Here is a 20836-nt window from a genome sequence, read left to right on the forward strand (position 1 = left end):
AAAATGGGGCTTAATCCATTTTAGTCGAGGGATGTTACTTTTATTTTTTGTTTAACGATGTCTCTTATAAGCCGAAATTCAGCGTATGTGAAAAGTGTCCTCCCAGATGAGCCTGTATAGACTACACATGCTTATCTGGGACGACATTTTATGTGCATGCATTAAGCCCTGTTTTCTGAATGCAAGGCTCATTTTCATAGTGTTTGGTTTGTTTGTAGATACCCTTAAAGAGCTGTTTCTGACAGACATAATGCCCAGCAATAGGAAGTTGAAAGCATTTGCCCAGGTATGTCTATGTTTTTTAATAATTTAAATGCTTTGAAAAATCCATTTATCAGCTGGAATTTGTGAGTGTAGTTGAAGGTTGGGCAAGGTAAGTTTTGTTAAAACTTGACCGACTGTGTGAGTGCTTTTTCCTGCCAGTGATTTTTTTTACCTGCGAGTCCTGCGTCCTGGACTCGCAAAAACCTCTGGGGATGCAAAGTTTCGAATTATGTGAGTTTCAAAAATGCATTGAAATTTCTCAAAAATAATATCATTTAATATTTTGACTCATTCTTTCAATTTGGGGACTTGCAAGTTATCGAATCCCAGGACTTGGATGAGAAAATTTGTTAAAATATCACTCCTTCTGTCCCACTGTTTTTAATTGCACCACACTATCACTGGTATGGATCTCATTCTGTGTTGTCTGCAGCATGACCTTACCAGTCTGGGGTCTGCAGCAGGCTGGAACAGAGACGTGATGGACAAACGTCTGCTGCTGTGGCAGTACGAGGCACAGCTCAAGTTGAAATACACAGAGTTTGTCAACATCTTGAAGGTAAAAGGGGGGGGGTGGCCTTGAGTGAGCCACGTTCTAGAAAAACTGGGCTTAATGTGTGTGTCCAAACGTTGTCAGCACAGGCTAATCAGGGACAACTCTCCGCTTTTATTGAATGTTTCGTTTAAAGCAGGTCTATGTAAAACACAAATCTGATGTAGGGGAAAAGTGTTGTCCCTAACTAGCCTGTGCAGATGACAATTTAGGCTCATGTATTTAGCCCTGATTTCCCAGAGCAAGGCTCATATATAGAAGACTTATTACTAATTAGCAAATATTTGACTGAGTGTAACCATATTGTAAAATGTAGGTATATGACTTTCATAACTATACATATCAACATAACTCTTCGAAGTTATATAATATTAGTAACTGTACATTTTTAGCTCATCTATTTTTTGAAAAAAGATTATGAGCTATTGTCATCACCTTAGCGTCGCTGTCGGCGTCGGCGTCCGGTTAAGTTTTGTGTTTAGGTCCACTTTTCTCATAAAGTATCAAAGCTATTGCATTCAAACTTGGTACACTTACTAACTATCATGAAGGGACTGGGCAGGCAAAGTTAGATAACTCTGGCGTGCATTTTGACAGAATTATGTGCCCTTTTTATACTTAGAAAATTGAAACTTTGGTTAAGTTTTGTGTTTAGGTCCAATTTATTCATAAAGTATCAAAGCTATTGCTTTCATGCTTGCAACACTTACTAACTAAGGGGACTGTGCAGGCAAAGTTATGTAACTCTGACTGGCATTTTGACAGAATTATGGCCCCTTTATACTTAGATAATTGAAAATTTCGTTAAGTTTTGTGTTTTGGTCCATTTTACTCCTAAATTATCATAGCTGTTGCTTTCAGGCTTAGAACACTCGCATACTATCATAAGGGGACTGAACAGGACAAGTTGCATAACTCTGGTTGTCATTTTGACGGAATAATGGCCCTTTTTTAACTTAGTAACTTTGAATATATGGATTTTGTGTTTAGATCCACTTTACTTCTAAAGTATCAAGGCTATTTCTTTCAAACTTCAAATACTTTCATACTTTCATGAGGGTACTGTACCTGGCAAGTTGAATTTTACATTGACCTTTGAATTACCTTGACTCTCAAGGTCAAATTATTAAATTTTGCTAACATTGCCATAACTTCTTTATTCATGATCAGTTTTGATTGATACTTTGACAAAACAACTCTAACCTGACATACCACAATAGACTCCACTCAAACCATCCCCCACGCCCCACCCCAGAATCCCCCCCCCCCCCCCCCCCCCCCCCCGCAAAAAAAAATAATTTTTTTTTTTTTTGAAAGACCGTGAAACCCAAGAATACCCCCCCCCCCCCCAAAAAAAAAAATCCATTTTTTTTCTTATTTTTGGAAGATAATGTAATAAATGACCACACCCCCACACTATGCACCCCTCTCCACCCCACCCCTCTCCACCCCACACCTCCCTCCTTTCTGATTGAAGTATTAAGAAAGGTCCCTTCACCTTTAAAAAGAAAAATAGATGAGCAGTGCTCTTGTTATAGATCGACATTGTTATGTATGCATTCAAGCTTTACTGATGCAAAAAATGCCTGTAAAAATATTTACTTGCTATACCTGCTTCTTCACTGTTATTTATTATTTACAGACCTTAGCCCATGATGTGCTTCTGCCCACCAAACAAAAGGCAGTTAGTAAGTACTAAAAATGACTGTAGTGGTATTTGAACAACTGTAATATATCAATGATTGAATGACCCTTTTTCTTGGAAAACACATTTTAATGTATGTTGTCCCATATTAGCCTGTTTAATCCACAGAGGCATATCAGAGTGGACACTTTCTGCTCTAAGCAAATTTTTCATTTATAAGAGCCTTGCTGTAAACAAATTCCATGAAAGCAGAGAGTGTTGTCTCTGATTAGTCTGTGCCCACTGCAGAGGTTATAGGACAACACTTTACGCTTCTACATTTATCCCCGTCTTCCCATGGCCATGCTCACTTTCATATTATTCTAAAACTGATGATTGTACTAATATATGCTGTTTTGTTGTTGTTGTTTTTTATGTCCCCTTTCGAAGAAAAGGGGGTATATAGTTTTCGCACTGTCCGTCAGTCTGTCTGTCAGTCTGTCACAATTTTCGTGTCAGCTCTCTAATTCAAATAGTTTTTATCCGATCTTTACCAAACTTGGTCAGAAGTTGTATTTACACAATATCTAGGTCAAATTCGAATATGGGTCATGCCAGCTCAAAAACTAGGTCACGGGGGTCACTTAGTGCATTTCAAGGATTTAGCATGGTGTCTGCTCTCTAATTGAAGTAGTTTTCATCTGATCTTTACCAAACTTAGTCGGAAGTTGTATCAAGACAATATCTAGGTCAATTTCCAATCAGGGTCATGCCGGGTCAAAAACTAGGTCAAGGGGTCACTTAGTGCATTTCAAGGATTTAGCATGGTGTCCGCTCTCTAATTGAAGTAGTTTTCATCTGATCTTTACCAAACTTGGTCAGAAGTTGTATCAAGACAATATCTAGGTCAAGTTCAAATATGGGTCATGCCGGGTCAAAAACTAGGTCACAGGGTCACTTAGTGCATTTCAAGGATTTAGCATGGTGTTCGCTCTCTAATTGAAGTAGTTTTCATCTGATCTTTACCAAACTTGGTCAGAAGTTGTATCAAGACAATATCTAGGTCAAGTTCGAATATGGGTCATGCTGTGTCAAAAACTAGGTCACTGGGTCACTTAGTGCATTTCAAGGATTTAGCATGTTGTCCGCTCTCCAGTTTATGTGGCTTTCTGATTTATTTTGATATTCTAAGACATTTTTATGCCCCTGAAGGAGGGCATATAGTGATCGGACAGTCCGTCCGTCTGTCCGACACACTTTGCGTTTAGATTTCGAAAAATGCTCATAACTTCTATGTGGCTTCAGATAGCAGTTTTATATTTGGCATGCATGTGTATATGGACAAGGCCTTTCCATACGCACACAAATTTTGCCCCCTGTGACCTTGACCTTGAACTTAGGGTCCGCGTTTAGGTTTCGAAATCTGCGTTGAGGTTTCGAAAAAAGCTCATAACTTCTACCAAGCGTTTATAGGGGGCATAAGTCATCCTATGGTGACAGCTCTTGTTTGCATGAATAATAACAGGTTGTCACAGTTTCTTTCCTGTGTTTGTAGGCACCATTTTATTGTATTATTAGTCCCCTACCGGTTTCACCGGAGGGGACTTATGGTTTTGTATCCGTCAGTCCGTCATTCCGTCACACTTTTCTGGATCCTGCGATAACTCTACAAGTTCTTAATATTTTTTCATGAAACTTGGAATATGGATAGATGGCAATATGGACATTATGCAGGTCATTTCATTTTGTTCCTACGTCAAAAATTGTGGTTGCTATAGCAACAAATAGACTAGAAATACTGCTGAAAATGGTGTTTTTTTCTGGATCCTGCGATAACTCTAAAAGTTCTTAATATTTTTTCATGAAACTTGGATTATGGATACATGGCAATATGGACATTATGCACGTCATTTCATATTGTTCCTACGTCAAAAATTGTGGTTGCTATGGCAACAAATAGACTAGAAATACTGCTAAAAATGGTGTTTTTTTCTGGATCCTGCGATAACTCTGAAAGTTCCTAATATTTTTTCATGAAACTTGGAAAATGGATAGATGGCAATGTGGACATTATGCACGTCATTTCATTTTGTTCCTACGTCAAAAATTGTGGTTGCTATGGCAACAAATAGACTAGAAATACTGCTGAAAATGGTGTTTTTTTCTGGATCCTGCGATAACTTTAAAAGTTCTTAATATTTTTTCGTGAAACTTGAAACATGGACAGATGGCAATATTGACATTATGCACGTCATTTCATATTGTTCCTACGTCAAAAGTTCTTGTTGCTATGGAAACAAATAGACTACAAATAATGCTGAAAATGGTGTTTTTCTGGATCTTGCGATAACTTTAAAAGTTCTTAATATTTTTTCATGAAACTTGGAACATGGATAGATGGCAATATGGACATTATGCACGCCATTTCATTTTGTTCCTACGTTTTAAATTATGGTTTCTATGGCAAGAAATAGACTAGAAATACTGCTGAAAAAGGTGTTTTTCTGGATCCTGCGATAACTTTAAGTTCTTTATATTTTTTCATGAAACTTGGAACATGTATAGATGGCAATATGGACATTATGCATGTCATTTCATTTTGTTCCTACGTCAAAAATTCTGGTTGCTATGGCAACAAATAAAAAAAATATTCTTACAATGGTGGAATTTCTGACAATGGTGGAGCTGGTAGGGGACTTTTATTGCTTGGCAATAGTCTCGTTTTTTCTGGTTACTTATTTTCTAGGCACCATTTTTAACATGCTTGTGGAGAAGCCAGAACAAGAAAAGTTGTTGCTGACCACTCTGATCAACAAAGTTGGTGACCCACACTACAAACTGGCTGCAACTGTCTCTCATCTGCTCACTAAACTGGGTGAGTTTACACTTCAGACTAGAAAATACAGGCTTATGTTATTAGGTAACAGGTCTTTATTTTCCCTGTTTTTGTGAAGCGGCCTTTGGCCCCTCAATTTGTTAAAAAAAGAGTCACTATAATTTCAAAATTTCAAAATTAAAAGAGAAAAAAGGAATACAACCTTTTTAAATTGTAAACTTTAAATTGTAAAAATTTTAGTCATGGACTTTTCAAAATTGTGGAAAAATGGCCATTCTCTAAGAAGAAAAAAAGCCCTGGGTAAGAAAGGCTAATGAGTTTTGAGTATCCCTTCTATTTTCTAATAAAATAATGTTTGCCCTTTGCAAACAAAAAATGACAGTCATAATCCATGTGTTTCAAATTTAAAAAAGACTAGTTTACTAAAGTGATGATATTAGTCATACTATGTATGGAATGATATCAGTTTTTAGATTGATTAATCACCAAATATTCAGAGCCGTATTTCTCACCTATTTGTCTTCATCTGTTCAATGCTCATATAAAGGGAATTGTGCACAATTACTGTTTCTACTACAGGGCTTTTTTTAGCTCACCTGATTGCTCAGGTGAGCTTTTGTGACCGGTCTTTGTCCGTTGTTTGTCCGTCCGTCCGTTAACATTTCCTCGTAAACACTCTAGAGGCCACATTTTTTGTCCCATCTTCATGAAACTTGGTCAGAAACTGGGTTTTGCCGGTCAAAAACAAGGTCACTAGGTCAAAAAAAAGAAAAACCTTGTAAACACTGTAGAAGTCACATTTCATGCCCAATCTTCATGTAACTTTGTCAAAATGTTTGTCTTAATGATATCTTGGTTGAGTTCAAAAGTGGTTCCGATCCGTTGAAAAACATGGCCGCCAGTGGGCGGGGCAGTTTTCCTTATTTGGCTATGGAGAAACCTTGTAAACACTCTAGAAGTCACAATTTTTGCCCAATTATCATGAAAGTTGGTCAAAATATTGGTTCAATTGATGTCTCGGACGAGTTCGAAAATGGTCGAGATCGGTGAAAAAACATGGCCGCCAGTGGGCGGGGCATTTTTCTCTATATGTACATGTATATAGTGGCAGTTTTCCCTATTTGGCTATAGAGAAACCTTGTAAACACTCTAAAAGTCACAATTTTCGCCCAATCATCATGAAAGTTTGTCAAAACATTGGTTTTATTGATATATCAGACGAGTTTGAAAATGGTCGGGCTCGGTGAAAAAACATGGCCGCCAGTGGGCGGGGCATTTTTCACTATATGTATATAGTGAAAACATGTGAACACATGTGAACACTGTATAAGTCACATTTTTGGCCCAATTTTCATGTTGAGTTCAAAAATGGTTCCGGTCAGTTGAATAACATGGCTGTCCGAGGGGGGGGGGGCAGTTTTCTCATAGTTATATAGTAAAAAAAGCTTGTGAACACTCTAGAAGTCACATTTTTTGCCCAATCATCATGCAACTTGGTGAAAAGATTGGTTTTATACATATCACATAATTAATGCAATAATTATTGCCTTTAGATTGTCCAAATTTTCATTATATTATACAAAATCCTTGTAAACACTCTAGAGGTCACAATTTTGTTTCAGATTTTATGAATCTTGGTCATAATATTTATTTTTGTATGCAAAGTTTGATGTTTGGTAAGGGGGGTCAACTCAAAATATAGGTCACCTGGTCAAATCTTACAAAAACAAAATCACTCCATATGCCAGAGTTTTGGTTCAATAATGATGAAACTTGACCAGGATGTTTGTCTGGACAATATCTAGGTCAAGTTTGACGTTTGGTAAGGATTGCATGAACCGACTCCTCTCAGGTGAGCGAACTAGGGCCATCTTGGCCCTCTTGTTTCAGTTTTGTTGATATTTGTTTCCCCAAAATGGAAGGCCAGGTCCTTTACCCAAATAAAAAAAGCCCTATCATAAGGGTATTTACTTGAAAATTAACACATGTGTTTTGGGGTTAATGTGAGGGGTTACTGACCAATTTCCATACCTCTGTTTTGCAAATTTAGCAGAAGTATGCCCCCCATATTTTAACATATACATATATTTAGTTTTACATATACTATACAACAACTACAGATAATCAACATCTAATATGTATTTGTGGTTATAATATCAGGTAACTGACAGAAAATGTGCATTTTACTTTCAAATTCATAAACAATAAAAAACCATTACATTTCATAATGTGTATCCATTATAAGTAGATTTTTTACTTTGTACTTAATATTGTAGAATATTTGACTTTGTCCAGGATGTCTGTTGTGGTCTTTATGCCTTAGACATGAGATGAAATGAGCCATGGTCTTGGAAAACGGGGCTTAATGCATGTGCGTTAAGTGTACTCCCAGGTTTGCTTGTGCAGTCTGCACAGGCTTTTCAGGGATGACACTTTATGCTTAAAATGGATTTTTGCTAAGAAGAGACTTCTTTTTAATAAAAAATACCATAAAAGTGTTGTCCCTGATTAGCCTGTGTGGACAATCTGGATCAACACTTTATTCAAATGCATTGAGCCATTTTTCCCCAGAGGGCAGCTCAAATGTGGTTTCCTTACAGTGGAGACTCACCCCAACATGAAGACGATAGTTGTCCGAGAAGTGGAGCAACTTATCTTTAGACCTAACGTGGCTGAACGGGCTCAGTATGTGTAACTGGTGTTATTTAAGCTTTGCTGTAGGAAAATGGGGCTTAATACTTGTGAGTAAAGTGTCGTCCCAGATTAACCTGTGCAATCCGCACATGCTAATCAGGCATGACACTTTCCGTCTAGACTGGCTTTGTTGTTAGAAGAGACTACTTTTAAACAAGTGTTGTCCCTAATTCGCCTGTTAGGACACGTATGCATTGAACCCTGTTTTCCCATAGTATGGATCATATTGTTTATGAGCATCATGTTTGAGTGGCTTTGTTAGATTTTGCTGACACGGCACAGTAATGGCATCACATGAAGACAGAGATTATTTAATAACAACAGAAAATGTTAATGCATCTTTAATTTCAACATAAACAGCTTTAAAGGGACTTGTTCACTGATTTTGGCATGTTTTGAAGTTTGTCATTAAATTCTTTCAATTGATAAATGTAAACATCAGAACTATAGAGCTCCAGTATAAAACAAAAATAAATTAAAGGAAGATAAAAAAGTAGACATCAGTTGGGTTGAAACCACTGACCATTGGCGTAAAAGGCTAACGCCAAAGCCACTCAGCCATCCGTGCTACTATGAGGTTCGAAATATTTTATATTTTAGCTTAGCAATCCATGTATTGTCACAAAATATGATAACAACAGAACTCTCCAAATTATTAAATTGTTTCATGTTTGTAATGCTTTATAATTTTATCAATTTTTATAGATGTGTTTGAGTATGAGTCTCCATTATTAGTGTTATTTTGCTCACAGATGAATATTGTTCATTTATGTTTAAAATCTGTGAAACAATTTTGAAAAATTCACATGACAAGCTGTCCTTTAACTTTAACTTGTCATTCAAGATTTGATAAAAACAATAGCCTACTATTTTGAGGACAATTGTTTTTCGAAAAGTCAAAATTAACATTTAGCTCATTCAGTCATTGTAATGTTTAACGATTAAACTGCTTTACCAGTACTTTACTTAGGCGTACCTGAATGTTTTGTTCTGGGAAAACAAGGCTGAATGCATGAGTGTCATTACAGATAAGTCTGAGCAGTCGCACTGCCTAATCAGGGTCAACACTTTTGACTGTTAGTGTTTGTTTTTTCTTAAGAAGTCTCTTTTTAGTGAAAATCCAGTTTAGGCAAAAAATGTTGTTTCTGTATAAGCCTTTGCAGACTGCCTAGGCTAATTGGAGACAACACTAAGCACATGCATTAAGCCCCATTTCCCATAGCAAGGCTCCATTTCGTTTTCATTCAGGTACTACTCAGTGTGTTTCCATTCAGGTACTACTCAGTGTGTTTCCATTCAGGTACTACTCAGTGTGTTTCCATTCAGGTACTACTCAGTGTGTTTCCATTCAGGTACTACTCAGTGTGTTTCCATTCAGGTACTACTCAGTGTGTTTCCATTCAGGTACTACTCAGTGTGTTTCCATTCAGGTACTACTCAGTGTGTTTCCATTCAGGTACTACTCAGTGTGTTTCCATTCAGGTACTACTCAGTGTGTTTCCATTCAGGTACTACTCAGTGTGTTTCCATTCAGGTACTACTCAGTGTGTTTCCATTCAGGTACTACTCAGTGTGTTTCCATTCAGGTACTACTCAGTGTGTTTCCATTCAGGTACTACTCAGTGTGTTTCCATTCAGGTACTACTCAGTGTGTTTCCTCAATCAGCTGAGACTGAGTCCCTCCCACAGACAGCTGGCGGCCAAACTCATCAGCATCTACTTTGCCTTCTTTAAGGTCAGTGACCTCACGCTCAGGTTAAGTATTAACTCATTCCCACTCAGAAGTAAATTTAAAATGGCTATATGCAACGAGCATAAAACCAGAACAGCCTGGGAGTTACTAGCAGTCTGTTCAGGTTTTATGTTGTTTAATGTTGGTCAGTATCTTAGGGCTGGAAGTCAACTCTTTAAAATTTGAATCTAGTGAAACAGTCTTAAGTTTAATTTGATTTTCTAACTTACCACAAACACGTCAAAAAGTGTATCTGAGCATGTAAGCTTTAACTGGCTGACTATCTCAGCTAGTTGCGTGGTGGACTACAAATCAGAGAATCATAATTTTAATGCCTGCCAGGTGTAGTAACTTATGTGGAGACCAGGCATGAAATCCTTTCTACGGCCATGCTCGCCCTACCTCTTATTCTTGTAGGGCAGTTGTCAGTTACTGCCATAATTGAGTACTAGTAACCCTGGGCTGGTATTCACCAACCAATTCTTAGACTTAAGAATAAACAATAGTCTTAGACTTAATAAAAATACATCAGAGTATGCATATATAAACATGCTCAAAATGGTGTTGATATCATTAACATATTTTTATGCCTCCGAAGGATGGCATTTAGTTTTTGAAGTGTCCCTCAGTCCGTCCGTCTGTCTGTCTGTCTGTGTGTCCGTCCGAAAACTTTTAACATTGGCCATAACTTTTGCAATATTGAAGAGAGCAACTTGATATTTGGCATGCATGTGTATCTCATGGAGCTGCACATTTTGAGTGGTGAAAGGTCATAGTCAAGATCATCCTTCAAGGTCAAAGGTCAAATATATGGCTTCTAAGCGGCGCAGAAGGGGGCATTGTGTTTTGGACAAACACATCTCTTGTTTAAACAAATAATAATTAAAGGTGCTAGCTGCCTTACCTGACTTGACTTAAGTAGTTTTAGTACATTAAAGTTGTATGAATATACTTAAATTTTAAACTCGAGTCAAAGAATCAATTGGTGAATATGAGCCCAGCTAACACAGGAAAAGTGTGAGAAGGTAAACTCACCACAGTGAAGTGATGGCCATACTGTTGATGTGGGAAGGTAAACTCACCACAGTGAAGTGATGGCCATACTGTTGATGTGGGAAGGTAAACTCACCACAGTGAAGTGATGGCCATACTGTTGATGTGGGAAGGTAAACTCACCACAGTGAAGTGATGGCCATACTGTTGATGTGGGAAGGTAAACTCACCACAGTGAAGTGATGGCCATACTGTTGATGTGGGAAGGTAAACTCACCACAGTGAAGTGATGGCCATACTGTTGAAAAAGACAAAAATCCCAACAAATGAAACTAGAAGCTCCAAACAAGCATAGTAACGTGTATCCATCATTATTTGTGCTGTCATAAAGCTCTGTTTTCTAAGAGAAAGGTTAATATATGTTTCAGGGGTTTGTGAAGAAAGGTGAAGTGGACAGCAAGATGATGAGTGCACTGCTGTCAGGGGTCAATAGAGCATACCCGTATGCAAAATGTAGGTATAGCAATTAAAGGGTTTTTAATGGTTGTTATGCTCCCCCAAATTTTTTTGGGGGGGGGAGCATATAGTCGCCGCTTCGTCTGTCCGTGCATCTGTCCGTCCGTGCACAATTTTTGTCCGGGCTATTTCTCAGCAACTAATGACCGGAATTCAATGAAACTTTATGGGAAGCTTCACTACCAAGAGGAGATGTGCATAATATCAGCGGGTTCTGGTCGGATGATTTTTCACAGAGTTATGGCCCTTTGAAATTTTCCATTAACTGTACATATAGTGCAATTCTTGTCCGGGCTATTTCTCAGCAACTAATGACCGGAATTCAATGAAACTTAATGGAAAGCTTCACGACCAAAAGGAGATGTGCATATTATCAGCGGGTTCTGGACGGATGATTTTACAGAGTTATGGCCCTTTGAAATTTTCAATTAACTGTACATATAGTGCAATTCTTGTCCGGGCTATTTCTCAGCAACTAATGACCAGAATTCAATGAAACTTTATGGGAAGCTTCACGACCAATAGGAGATGTGCATATTATCAGCGGGTTCTGGTCGGATGATTTTTCACAGAGTTATGGCCCTTTGAAATTTTCCATTAACTGTACATATAGTGCAATTCTTGTCCGGGCTATTTCTCAGCAACTAATGACCGGAATTCAATGAAACTTTATGGGAAGCTTCACGACCAAGTGGAGATGTGCATATTATCAGCGGGTTCTGGTCGGATGATTTTCACAGAGTTATGGCCCTTTGAAATTTTCTATAAAAAAATTATTGTTCCCGCAACTACTGTGCCCTCAAGACGTTTCCTTTTATCTGAATATATAGTGCAATATTGTGAAAAAAATGGCCCTTTGAAATTTTCCATTAACTGTACATATAGTGCAATTCTTCTCCGGGCTATTTCTCAGCAACTAATGACTGGAATTCAATGAAACTTTAAGGGAAGCTTCACAACCAAGAGGAGATGTGCATATTATCAGCGGGTTCTGTTCGGATGATTTTTCACAGAGTTATGGCCCTTTGAAATTTTCCATTAACTGTACATATAGTGTAATTCTTGTCCGGGCTATTTCTCAGCAACTAATGACCAGAATTCAATGAAACTTTATGGGAAGCTTCACGACCAAGAGGAGATGTGCATATTATCAGGGGGTTCTGGTCAGATGATTTTTCACAGAGTTATGGCCCTTTGAAATTTTCCATTAACTGTACATATAGTGCAATTATTGTCCGGGCTATTTCTCAGCAACTAATGACCGGAATTCAATGAAACTTTATGGGAAGCTTCACGACCAAGAGGAGATGTGCACATTATCTGCGGGTTCTGGTCGGATAATTTTTCACAGAGTTATGGCCCTTTGAAATTTGAAATTTTCTATAAAAAAATTATTGTCCCCCCAACTACTGTGCCCTCAAGACGTTTACTTTTATCTGAATATATAGTGCAATATTGTGACAAAAAAAAAACCTTTGGGGAGCATCACCAGTCTCCGACGGTTTCTTGTTTGTTCCATTATGAAAACAGGAACAAACATCAAAAGTATTGATTTTAATTTTGTTATGAGACATGGGCCCGTATTCACCAACCAATTCTTAGACTTAAGAATAAAGAATAGACTTAGAACCAAGAAAAATGTGTTCAGTGTTTGAATACAGGGCTTTTTTTCCTGACTTTGTGAAGCGGCCCTGGCCCCTCTCTTTGTGAAAAAATGAGTCGCGAACTTGTCAAAATTGTGAAAAATTGAGTCGCGAACTTTTCAAAATTGTGAAAAATTGAGTCGCGAACTTCTTAAAATTGTGAAAAAACGAGTCGCGAACTTCTTTAAATTGTGAAATTCAAAGTTCAATGCATTAGCATAGCTAAAGCATGTTAAACACTTGAATATTATCAAAATTTCCTTAAATAATGCAATAAAGGCATATTTTCCTTCTATGAATACTGTATTTGATACAATAACAACACATATACATATATCTGATTTGCAAAAAATTATTCATGTACCAAATGCAACTAAAATACCTGGTCCCAACAATTCTTTACCACAGGAATAACATTTATAAACATAGAACATTTCAAGGGCACATAACTCAGACATGTTCTGGACTTTACAGCTTTAGAACTCTGTTCTTTTTACTCTTGAAAATGTCAATAATTCTCTCAAAATCTGAAGAGGAAAATTCCTTCTTCATGATAATTTTCATGTTCTGTGAGCCTGACCCTCGCCAGTGTATGATGATCTCCCTGGGAGGTTGTCATTTGATCTGAAACATTAGGTATACATTGAAAAACAGTACTTTTGTAAGAAATGTAAACAAGTTATTTTATTTTTCACATTTTTTCACAAAGCATAAATAGACTACATACAAAGTTTGAATCATGAATATGTGTCATGAATATGCATTTAAATGAAAAAAATATATATGAAAAAACCACATTATTACATGTACTTTAACCAAGATTTCCAATCGTAAACAGATACGAATAACAAGTCTCGGTCATCAATACTAGGGGACGTTTTGACTAGGGGCCGTTTTGACTAGCTTCCATCAATACATAAGCCGCGGCAGATACTTTCACTTTTATCAAATGACTTTCCTTATAATGTTATCAATGTGCATGTTTCAAATCTTACCCTTCTGTAGAAAGCTTTTGTTTCTTTACTGTTATCCCAAATTTAAATAAATCGGGATTATTTTGCGTTTTTTTTTAAATTTTCTTCGTGTAGTAGAGAGCGTTCGGCGTCGCCATTTTTTATAGTGACGTTGCTGGGCAGAGCTTTTACTATTTACGCCGGTTTCACCGGTTACACAACACTTTAAAATCGATTAAAACAAACAAACATCGGTAACGCGAGTCGACAGTTTTTCGCAAATTCGGAATTAAAAACGAGGTTATGAGACTTATATTTCTGTTCCGAAATGGCCGTTTTTGACAGTTTTGAGCACAAAAAGTCCGTTTTTCACGATTTAAAACGGCCGTTTTTGTAAATATTCACGGCCATGTCAGGTTTGTGAATTGGCCGTGTCAAAATTGTGAAATGTCCGTCCACGGCCAATCGCAAAGAAGGAAAAAAAGCCCTGGAATATATACAGGCCTCCACTGGTGATTATGTCATTAACAAAATGTTCTATATGAAAAATAATATAGATAGAGATGTTTACTGCAGAGTTTGACTCAAAATTAAAGAAATTTTTGAATATTCTAATTTAAAGAATTTTCTTTATTCTTAGACTTAAGTCTAAGAATGGTTTGGTGAATACGGACCATGAAATGTGCCTGCTCTAGCATTCAGAATGTGGTAGGATATTGATTTTGTATTTATTATTTATTATTTAAGCTTCGCTCTGAAAAAATGTCCCAGATTGGCCTGTGCAGTCCACAATAATTAGGGACTACGCTTTTTTTTATGGAGATTTGTGTTTTTAGGAAGTCTCCTTTTAGCTAGAATCTAGATAAGGCAGAAAGTGTTTTCCCTGATGAGACTGTGCAGACTGCACAAGCTTGTCTGGGACAACAATTTTTTTCTTTTTTTATTCAATGTAAGACATACAATGTATAATTGTATATGATCATTACCGTGGAGCAGCAATAATGTTCAGACATGCTTTACAAGATATGCTAATATATATACTTTTTTGACTTTGTGATTTCTTTTAGATTAATAAAAAGGGTTAATATGTATATTTTTTTTCTAGCCTGGGACAACAATTTCACTTATGCATAAAGTCCCATTTTCCAGAGTGAGTTTTTGAAGCCAAAGATAACTTTTTCTTGTAGCTGTCCTCACTGCATTAGTAGAAAGTGCAGTTCTGTGAAGCATTTTAATTGTTCATTTGTAATTTACATATTTAGATTCATGCTGTGTTTATGATTATGCACTAAATCCATTTCATCAATGAACGTTTCCTGTAAATCATTATAAAGAGGAGACTTCATAAATTATAGGGATAGTTTACCAAAAACATGATGACAAAATTAATTCGCAGTCCTTTCTTAAATAATTTTTTTTTCCAAAGAAAAGACAAAAATTAGATTTTTTAACAACAATTTAATATTATTATAACAATATACTATCTTATATCAATATTAATACATTTCACTAACAAATAATGAAACTGAATTCCTCTTACTTCTGAGAGCTTCACTTTATTTATTCCATTGAGAGCAAGTTAATAATTTAATTATATAATTGTTTCTATGTTTGTTTATTTTATTGATGTAACATAACTATTTTTTTTGTTTTTTCCCTGCTTGCTTACCAATTTATCGAATAAAACAAGACCCAAATGCACATGGTTATCAAATTGTATTATATCTTTTTGCGGAATATACTCGTATAGTGATGAGGTAGTGTGTTTTTTGCTTTGACGACGCAGCAGAAATCTTTGGATACTGTATATAACCTTATGTCATTCATAAAATGCAACCAATGAAATCATATTTTACATTCTTTGAGTATTCATTAATTATTCGGTAAAATCTTACTTTTGCCTTGAAACTGTTCTGAAAATAGCTTATGGAATTCCAAATTAAGCCATGATTTTATTACCAGAAACGAGGTCTAGCAATATAAGAATCCTTTTCTGATTGTCCAAATTACTATCGGAAAAATCCGAGAACTGAAGTATTTCTAAAAGACTGAATTTGTTTTTAATGAATTAAATATCGAGGATATTATTTGGATAAGTTTAAAAGTAATTGATAAAACTTCAAACAATTGTTTATTTTCCAATAAACAAATGACAAATTTACATTCTTTTTTTAACTCCCCATGTATCATAATTATCATGTGTTTTCCTGTTTACAGTGGAAGAGAAGGTATTATCGGAGCAGTTGGAGCATCTGTACAAGATTGTACACATCGTCAACTTCAATACCAGCCTACAAGCCCTCATGTTACTGTACCAGGTGATGGGAACAAGGTAGGCTAACTGTCAGCATTCATGCAAAAATGGGTCTTATGCCATAAGCGGCCTGCATAGCTCCAGACCAGCCTGCGTAATTGCGCGGTCTGGTCAGGAGCTCTGCTGTCCACTGTAAAGTAAGGCAAGGTTTCGTGGCCTCAATAGGGGACAGAGTAGCTCCTGATCAGACTGCAGGAATGTATCCATGTTCATATGATGCTGCTCATTTCATAACAAACAATCACTCATTCGCACATTGAATGTCAGGTCAGTCTCATTGGTCAGTGCCATTACAAGGAACATTAATTGGTATGTGTTTGGCAATATTCAGATATATTAATGCAATATCAGTATTAAGAGACCTGCTTTAATTAAAACTGCAAAAAATATATGCCAAACCAAAAAATGCAGTAAACTGTGTTTTTAAGGGCAGATGTTAAATGACAATATCATCAAAATATCCTTATGAGGTACTTTAAATCCTTGTAACATTGATATTGAGTTGCAACTACTCTTTCATGTTCCTGGTTAATATCTTCCTTTGTTGTGGTAAATCCCCAATGTACAAGTGAGACGATCTCTTAGCGTACTTAAGGAAACAAGTGGACCCGCTCTCAGTAACAACGATAAGTTTTAGATATTCGGTGTGCAATTCTCAATAAAATGATCCTCGTATGATAATCAGGGATGGCACTTTCTGTCTACACTTGCTTTTTGTTTAGAAGAGACCTCCTTTACACAAAAAAATCCATTGAGGCGAAAAGTGTCGTCCCTGATTAGCCAGTGCAGACTGTTCAGGCTAATCAGGGACAATACTTGACTCACATTTGTTAAGCCCAGTTTTCTCAGAACGCAGCACAAATGCTCCCCAATATTCCAGCGAGAGTATCTCAGAGCGCTACTACAACGCCCTCTACAGGAAGTTGGTTGACCCGGCCCTTGCGACTTCTTCAAAGCAGGCGGCCTTCCTAAACCTCGTCTTCAAGAGCATCAAGATGGACGAATCAGAGAGGAGGGTCAAGGTTAGTGGACAAATTTCTGCACAGACTAATAAGGGAAGACTCTTTCTGCCTATACAGGATTTTTGTTAAGAAGAGACTTACCAAAAATTCCATATAAGTGGAAAGTGTTGTCTGATAAGCCAGTGCAGACTGCACAGGCTAATCTGGCACGGCCCTTTAGGCACATGTATTAAGCCCAGTTTCCCCATAATGTAGCTTAAATCTTGAAAATACACCTTTAATTGAAAGAATGTTTGTGATAGTTTTAGAAAATATGTATATGCCTTCCTACAGCCCCAGTCCATTAGGAGACAGTAACTTTGTCAGGCTATGAAGGATTTTCAAAATTACTGAGCAGAATTGTTAAGCTTGGTTCGACTGTGTAATTTATGCAAGAACCACATCCCAAGGTCAAATGTCAAGGTCATTTTTTTAATTTCAATCTGGAAAAATAAACTACATTCAGCTTTTTGGCAGGTATTTGATGCACTGATAATGATATGAAATCTCCCTTGCTCTGGGAAAACATGGCTTAAGTTAATACATATGCGTAAAGTGTTGTCCCTGATAAGCCTGTGCAGCCAGCATAGGCTAATCAGTGACGACCCTTATCTCTTTTATGAATTTGTTGTTTAAAGGAAGCTTCTTCTAAACAAAACTACAGTTTTGGCCAAAAGTGTGGTCCCTGATAAGCCTGTGAGGACTGCAAAGGCTTACCTTGGCCAACAATTTACAGACATGTATTAAGCCCTGTTTTCCCAGGGCAACACTTTACACACATGTATTAAGCCCTGTTTTCCCAGGGCAACACTTTGCACACATGTATTCAGCCCTGTTTTCCCAGGGCAAGGCTCAATTTAAAACAATTCTTGCTGATGATGCCCATGTTTGTGTTTTTCAGGCGTTTGCGAAACGTCTGCTGCAGGTGTGCAGGTATCAGCAGCCTCCCTTCACCTGCGGGGCACTGGTGCTCTTGTCTGAGGTAACCATGGCGGCATTAAACATGTTATAAGCTACCTTAGTATATAACATCTTGAGTTATGTTTACGTTGATGTTAAGCAAACAATAACTTGAATTGGGGCTAAGTTGATGTACAGTGCTGGCATCGACCATGTAAAACTATTAATTACTTTTTGGCCTTTGCTTAATAAGTTTTCATTGAGTTCAAGATATTGACCATTTAAAACTATAGCGCTTTTGGCATTTGTTTACTTAATTTTCATTTGAGCATAAGTTGTTTATGCTCCAGAATACTTGTGCTCAGCACTGGTAAATCACAATTATGTAATCAATTTTGGATCACTATATTTTCTGTAGTCTTTCCTTATGTTGCCATTGTGTTCATTTCAGCACTGACACTATCTTGTATTCCATATGAGCCTCGCTCTGGCAAAATGGGGTTTAATGCATGTGATGTGTGTAAAGTTTTGCCCCTGATCAGTCTGTGCTGTTTGCCTAAGCTTGGTTTTTGCTAAGAATGATCCTTTTTATAAAATAAATACCATAAAAGGTTGGCTATATGACCAGCTTGCATCATTGTTCCTGCAGGTGCTGAAGGTGAAGCCAGGAGTGTTGACCCTGACCCACACAGAAGAGGTGAGATTGATTGTATATATCTTGCCAATATCAAGGCTATCTTTGAATCTTGGTCATGTTTGTCCAAAAACAAGGTCACCAGGTCAAATCTAAGTACCTTGATCTGTGGTTAGCACTTCAGGGCCATATGTCCCTCTTATTAACAAGTTAAAAGTCTCTTAAAATGTGTATAAATTGTAAAAATGATGCTTTTCTTATGTTCCACCTTAAATTGACAAACTTACAATTATCGTACTTTGGGTAAAATATTATATTCTACTGGGTTAAATATTGAATCATTTTTTAGCTCATCTATTTTTTGAAAAAAAAATGATGAGCTATTGTCATCACCTTGGCGTCGGCGTCGGCGTCCGGTTAGATTTTGCGTTTAGGTCCACTTTTATCAGAAAATATAAATGCTATTGCATTCAAACTTGGTACACTTACTTACTATCATGAGGGGACTGGGCAGGCAAAGTTAGATAACTCTGGCGTGCATTGTGACAGAATTATGTGCACTTTTTATACTTAGAAAATTGAAAATTTTGGTTAAGTTTTGTGTTTAGGTCCATTTTATTCCTTAAGTATCAAAGCTATTGCTTTCATAATTGCAACACTTACTAACTATCATAAGGGGACTGTGCAGGCAAAGTCATGGAACTCTGACTGGCATTTTGACAGAATTATGTGCCCTTTTTATACTTAGAAAATTGAAAATTTGGTTAAGTTTGTGTTTAGGTCCACTTTATTCCTACAGTATCAAGGCTATTGCTTTCAAACTTCAAATACTTTCATGCTATCATGAGGTTACTGTACCTGGCAAGTTGAATTTTACCTTGACCTTTGAATGACCCTGACTCTCAAGGTCAAATTATTAAATTTTGCTAAAATTGCCATAACTTCTTTATTTATGATTAGATTTGATTGATACTTTGACAAAACTACTCTTACCTGACATACAACACTAGACTCCACCCAAACCATCCCCCGTGCCCCCCCCTCCCCCCCCCCCCAGAATGCCCCCCCCCCCTATTTTTTTTTTTTTTTTTTAAATCATCTCACAAATGACCACCACACCCTCAAACTATACCCCCCCACCCCCCCCCCCCAATTTTTTTTTTTAAACTGTTAAAAAACAAAACTATTTATTTTTATTATTTTATGTTTGAAATACCGTCCAACCATTGCACCCAAGAATCCCCCCCACCCCCCCCCTTTCCCCACCCGAATCCCCCCCCCCTAATTTTTTTTTTTTTTTTTTTTTTTGTAAGATCATCTCACAAATTACCACCACATCCTCACACTATACCCCCCCCCCCCCCACCTCACCCCCCAAATTATTTTTTTTTGAAACGGTTAAAAAACACAAATATTTATTTTTATTATTTTATGTTTGAAATACACTGTAACTCCAATATAAAGCGCTCCGTTATAACGCTGAATCCAATATAACGCGGAGGGTGCTTGGATCCCATTTTTTCTCCAACCTTCCATTTGATTTCTGATTCAAATCCGTATTATGCGACTTCATGTATTTTCAGACAATTCAAAGATGGCGGCAATCACAGTCATGTTGATTGCTTTATTCAACCGTCCGTTGAACCGATTATAATCGCCTCGAGGTTAAACAACACCGACAGCTAATTGGTGTTAATCTGTTGAGTAATGTCAATAAAGGTGTGAAAAACTCGCGTGTCAGTGTTTATTACATGTATTCCTCATCAGAGCGGTTCAGTGCGATAATTTCCATAAGTTAAGTGCAAGCGCGATAGTTATACAATTCAAGTAATTCAAAACGATTGAAACATTCTTACTTTGATATGGTTGCAGTTTGACTATAGTAAAAGAGCGGCTGTGAAATATACTGCCTATTGTATAAAACTACTTTTTCTGTCATTTCATTATCATTCTAGTATTATGTCATTTAATCTTTCAGTTCGTGTATAAGAAATTAAATAATGCAGACGATTTATTAACATGCGAACGCAGTGTACCCGCAATTGTTAACAGAGTTTCACTTTCATTTTCGCGCGGTATCAGAAAGTCCCCGGGAAACACGTTTTTTGCATGCGTATGACACAATAAAACAATTTTTGTACATGAGTCGTATTGCATTCAATCTAAATTTAAAGTCACT

General features: G+C 37.0%; 1 protein-coding gene and 1 long non-coding RNA gene across 2 annotated transcripts in view; one reads left to right on the forward strand and one right to left on the reverse strand.

Moving 5' to 3' along the window:
• Window positions 1–20836, forward strand: part of LOC127873447 (CCAAT/enhancer-binding protein zeta-like) — a 66338-nt gene that overhangs the window by 14204 nt on the left and 31298 nt on the right. The window contains exons 8-18 of the mRNA XM_052417313.1: window positions 219–286; window positions 698–823; window positions 2460–2505; window positions 5188–5316; window positions 7878–7962; window positions 9610–9706; window positions 11125–11209; window positions 16026–16140; window positions 17003–17144; window positions 18025–18105; window positions 18673–18720. Coding sequence (XP_052273273.1) covers window positions 219–286; window positions 698–823; window positions 2460–2505; window positions 5188–5316; window positions 7878–7962; window positions 9610–9706; window positions 11125–11209; window positions 16026–16140; window positions 17003–17144; window positions 18025–18105; window positions 18673–18720 — 1022 coding nt within the window. The remainder of the gene's footprint in view (window positions 1–218; window positions 287–697; window positions 824–2459; window positions 2506–5187; window positions 5317–7877; window positions 7963–9609; window positions 9707–11124; window positions 11210–16025; window positions 16141–17002; window positions 17145–18024; window positions 18106–18672; window positions 18721–20836) is intronic.
• On the reverse strand, window positions 13140–14079 carry LOC127873463 (uncharacterized). The gene is made up of 2 exons (XR_008046166.1): window positions 13851–14079; window positions 13140–13479 (listed from the first exon to the last, which is right to left on the reverse strand). It is a non-coding gene; the product is annotated as an uncharacterized LOC127873463 (long non-coding RNA).

Source organism: Dreissena polymorpha, chromosome 3 (genome assembly GCF_020536995.1).
Source record: "Dreissena polymorpha isolate Duluth1 chromosome 3, UMN_Dpol_1.0, whole genome shotgun sequence".
Taxonomy (NCBI): domain Eukaryota; kingdom Metazoa; phylum Mollusca; class Bivalvia; order Myida; family Dreissenidae; genus Dreissena; species Dreissena polymorpha.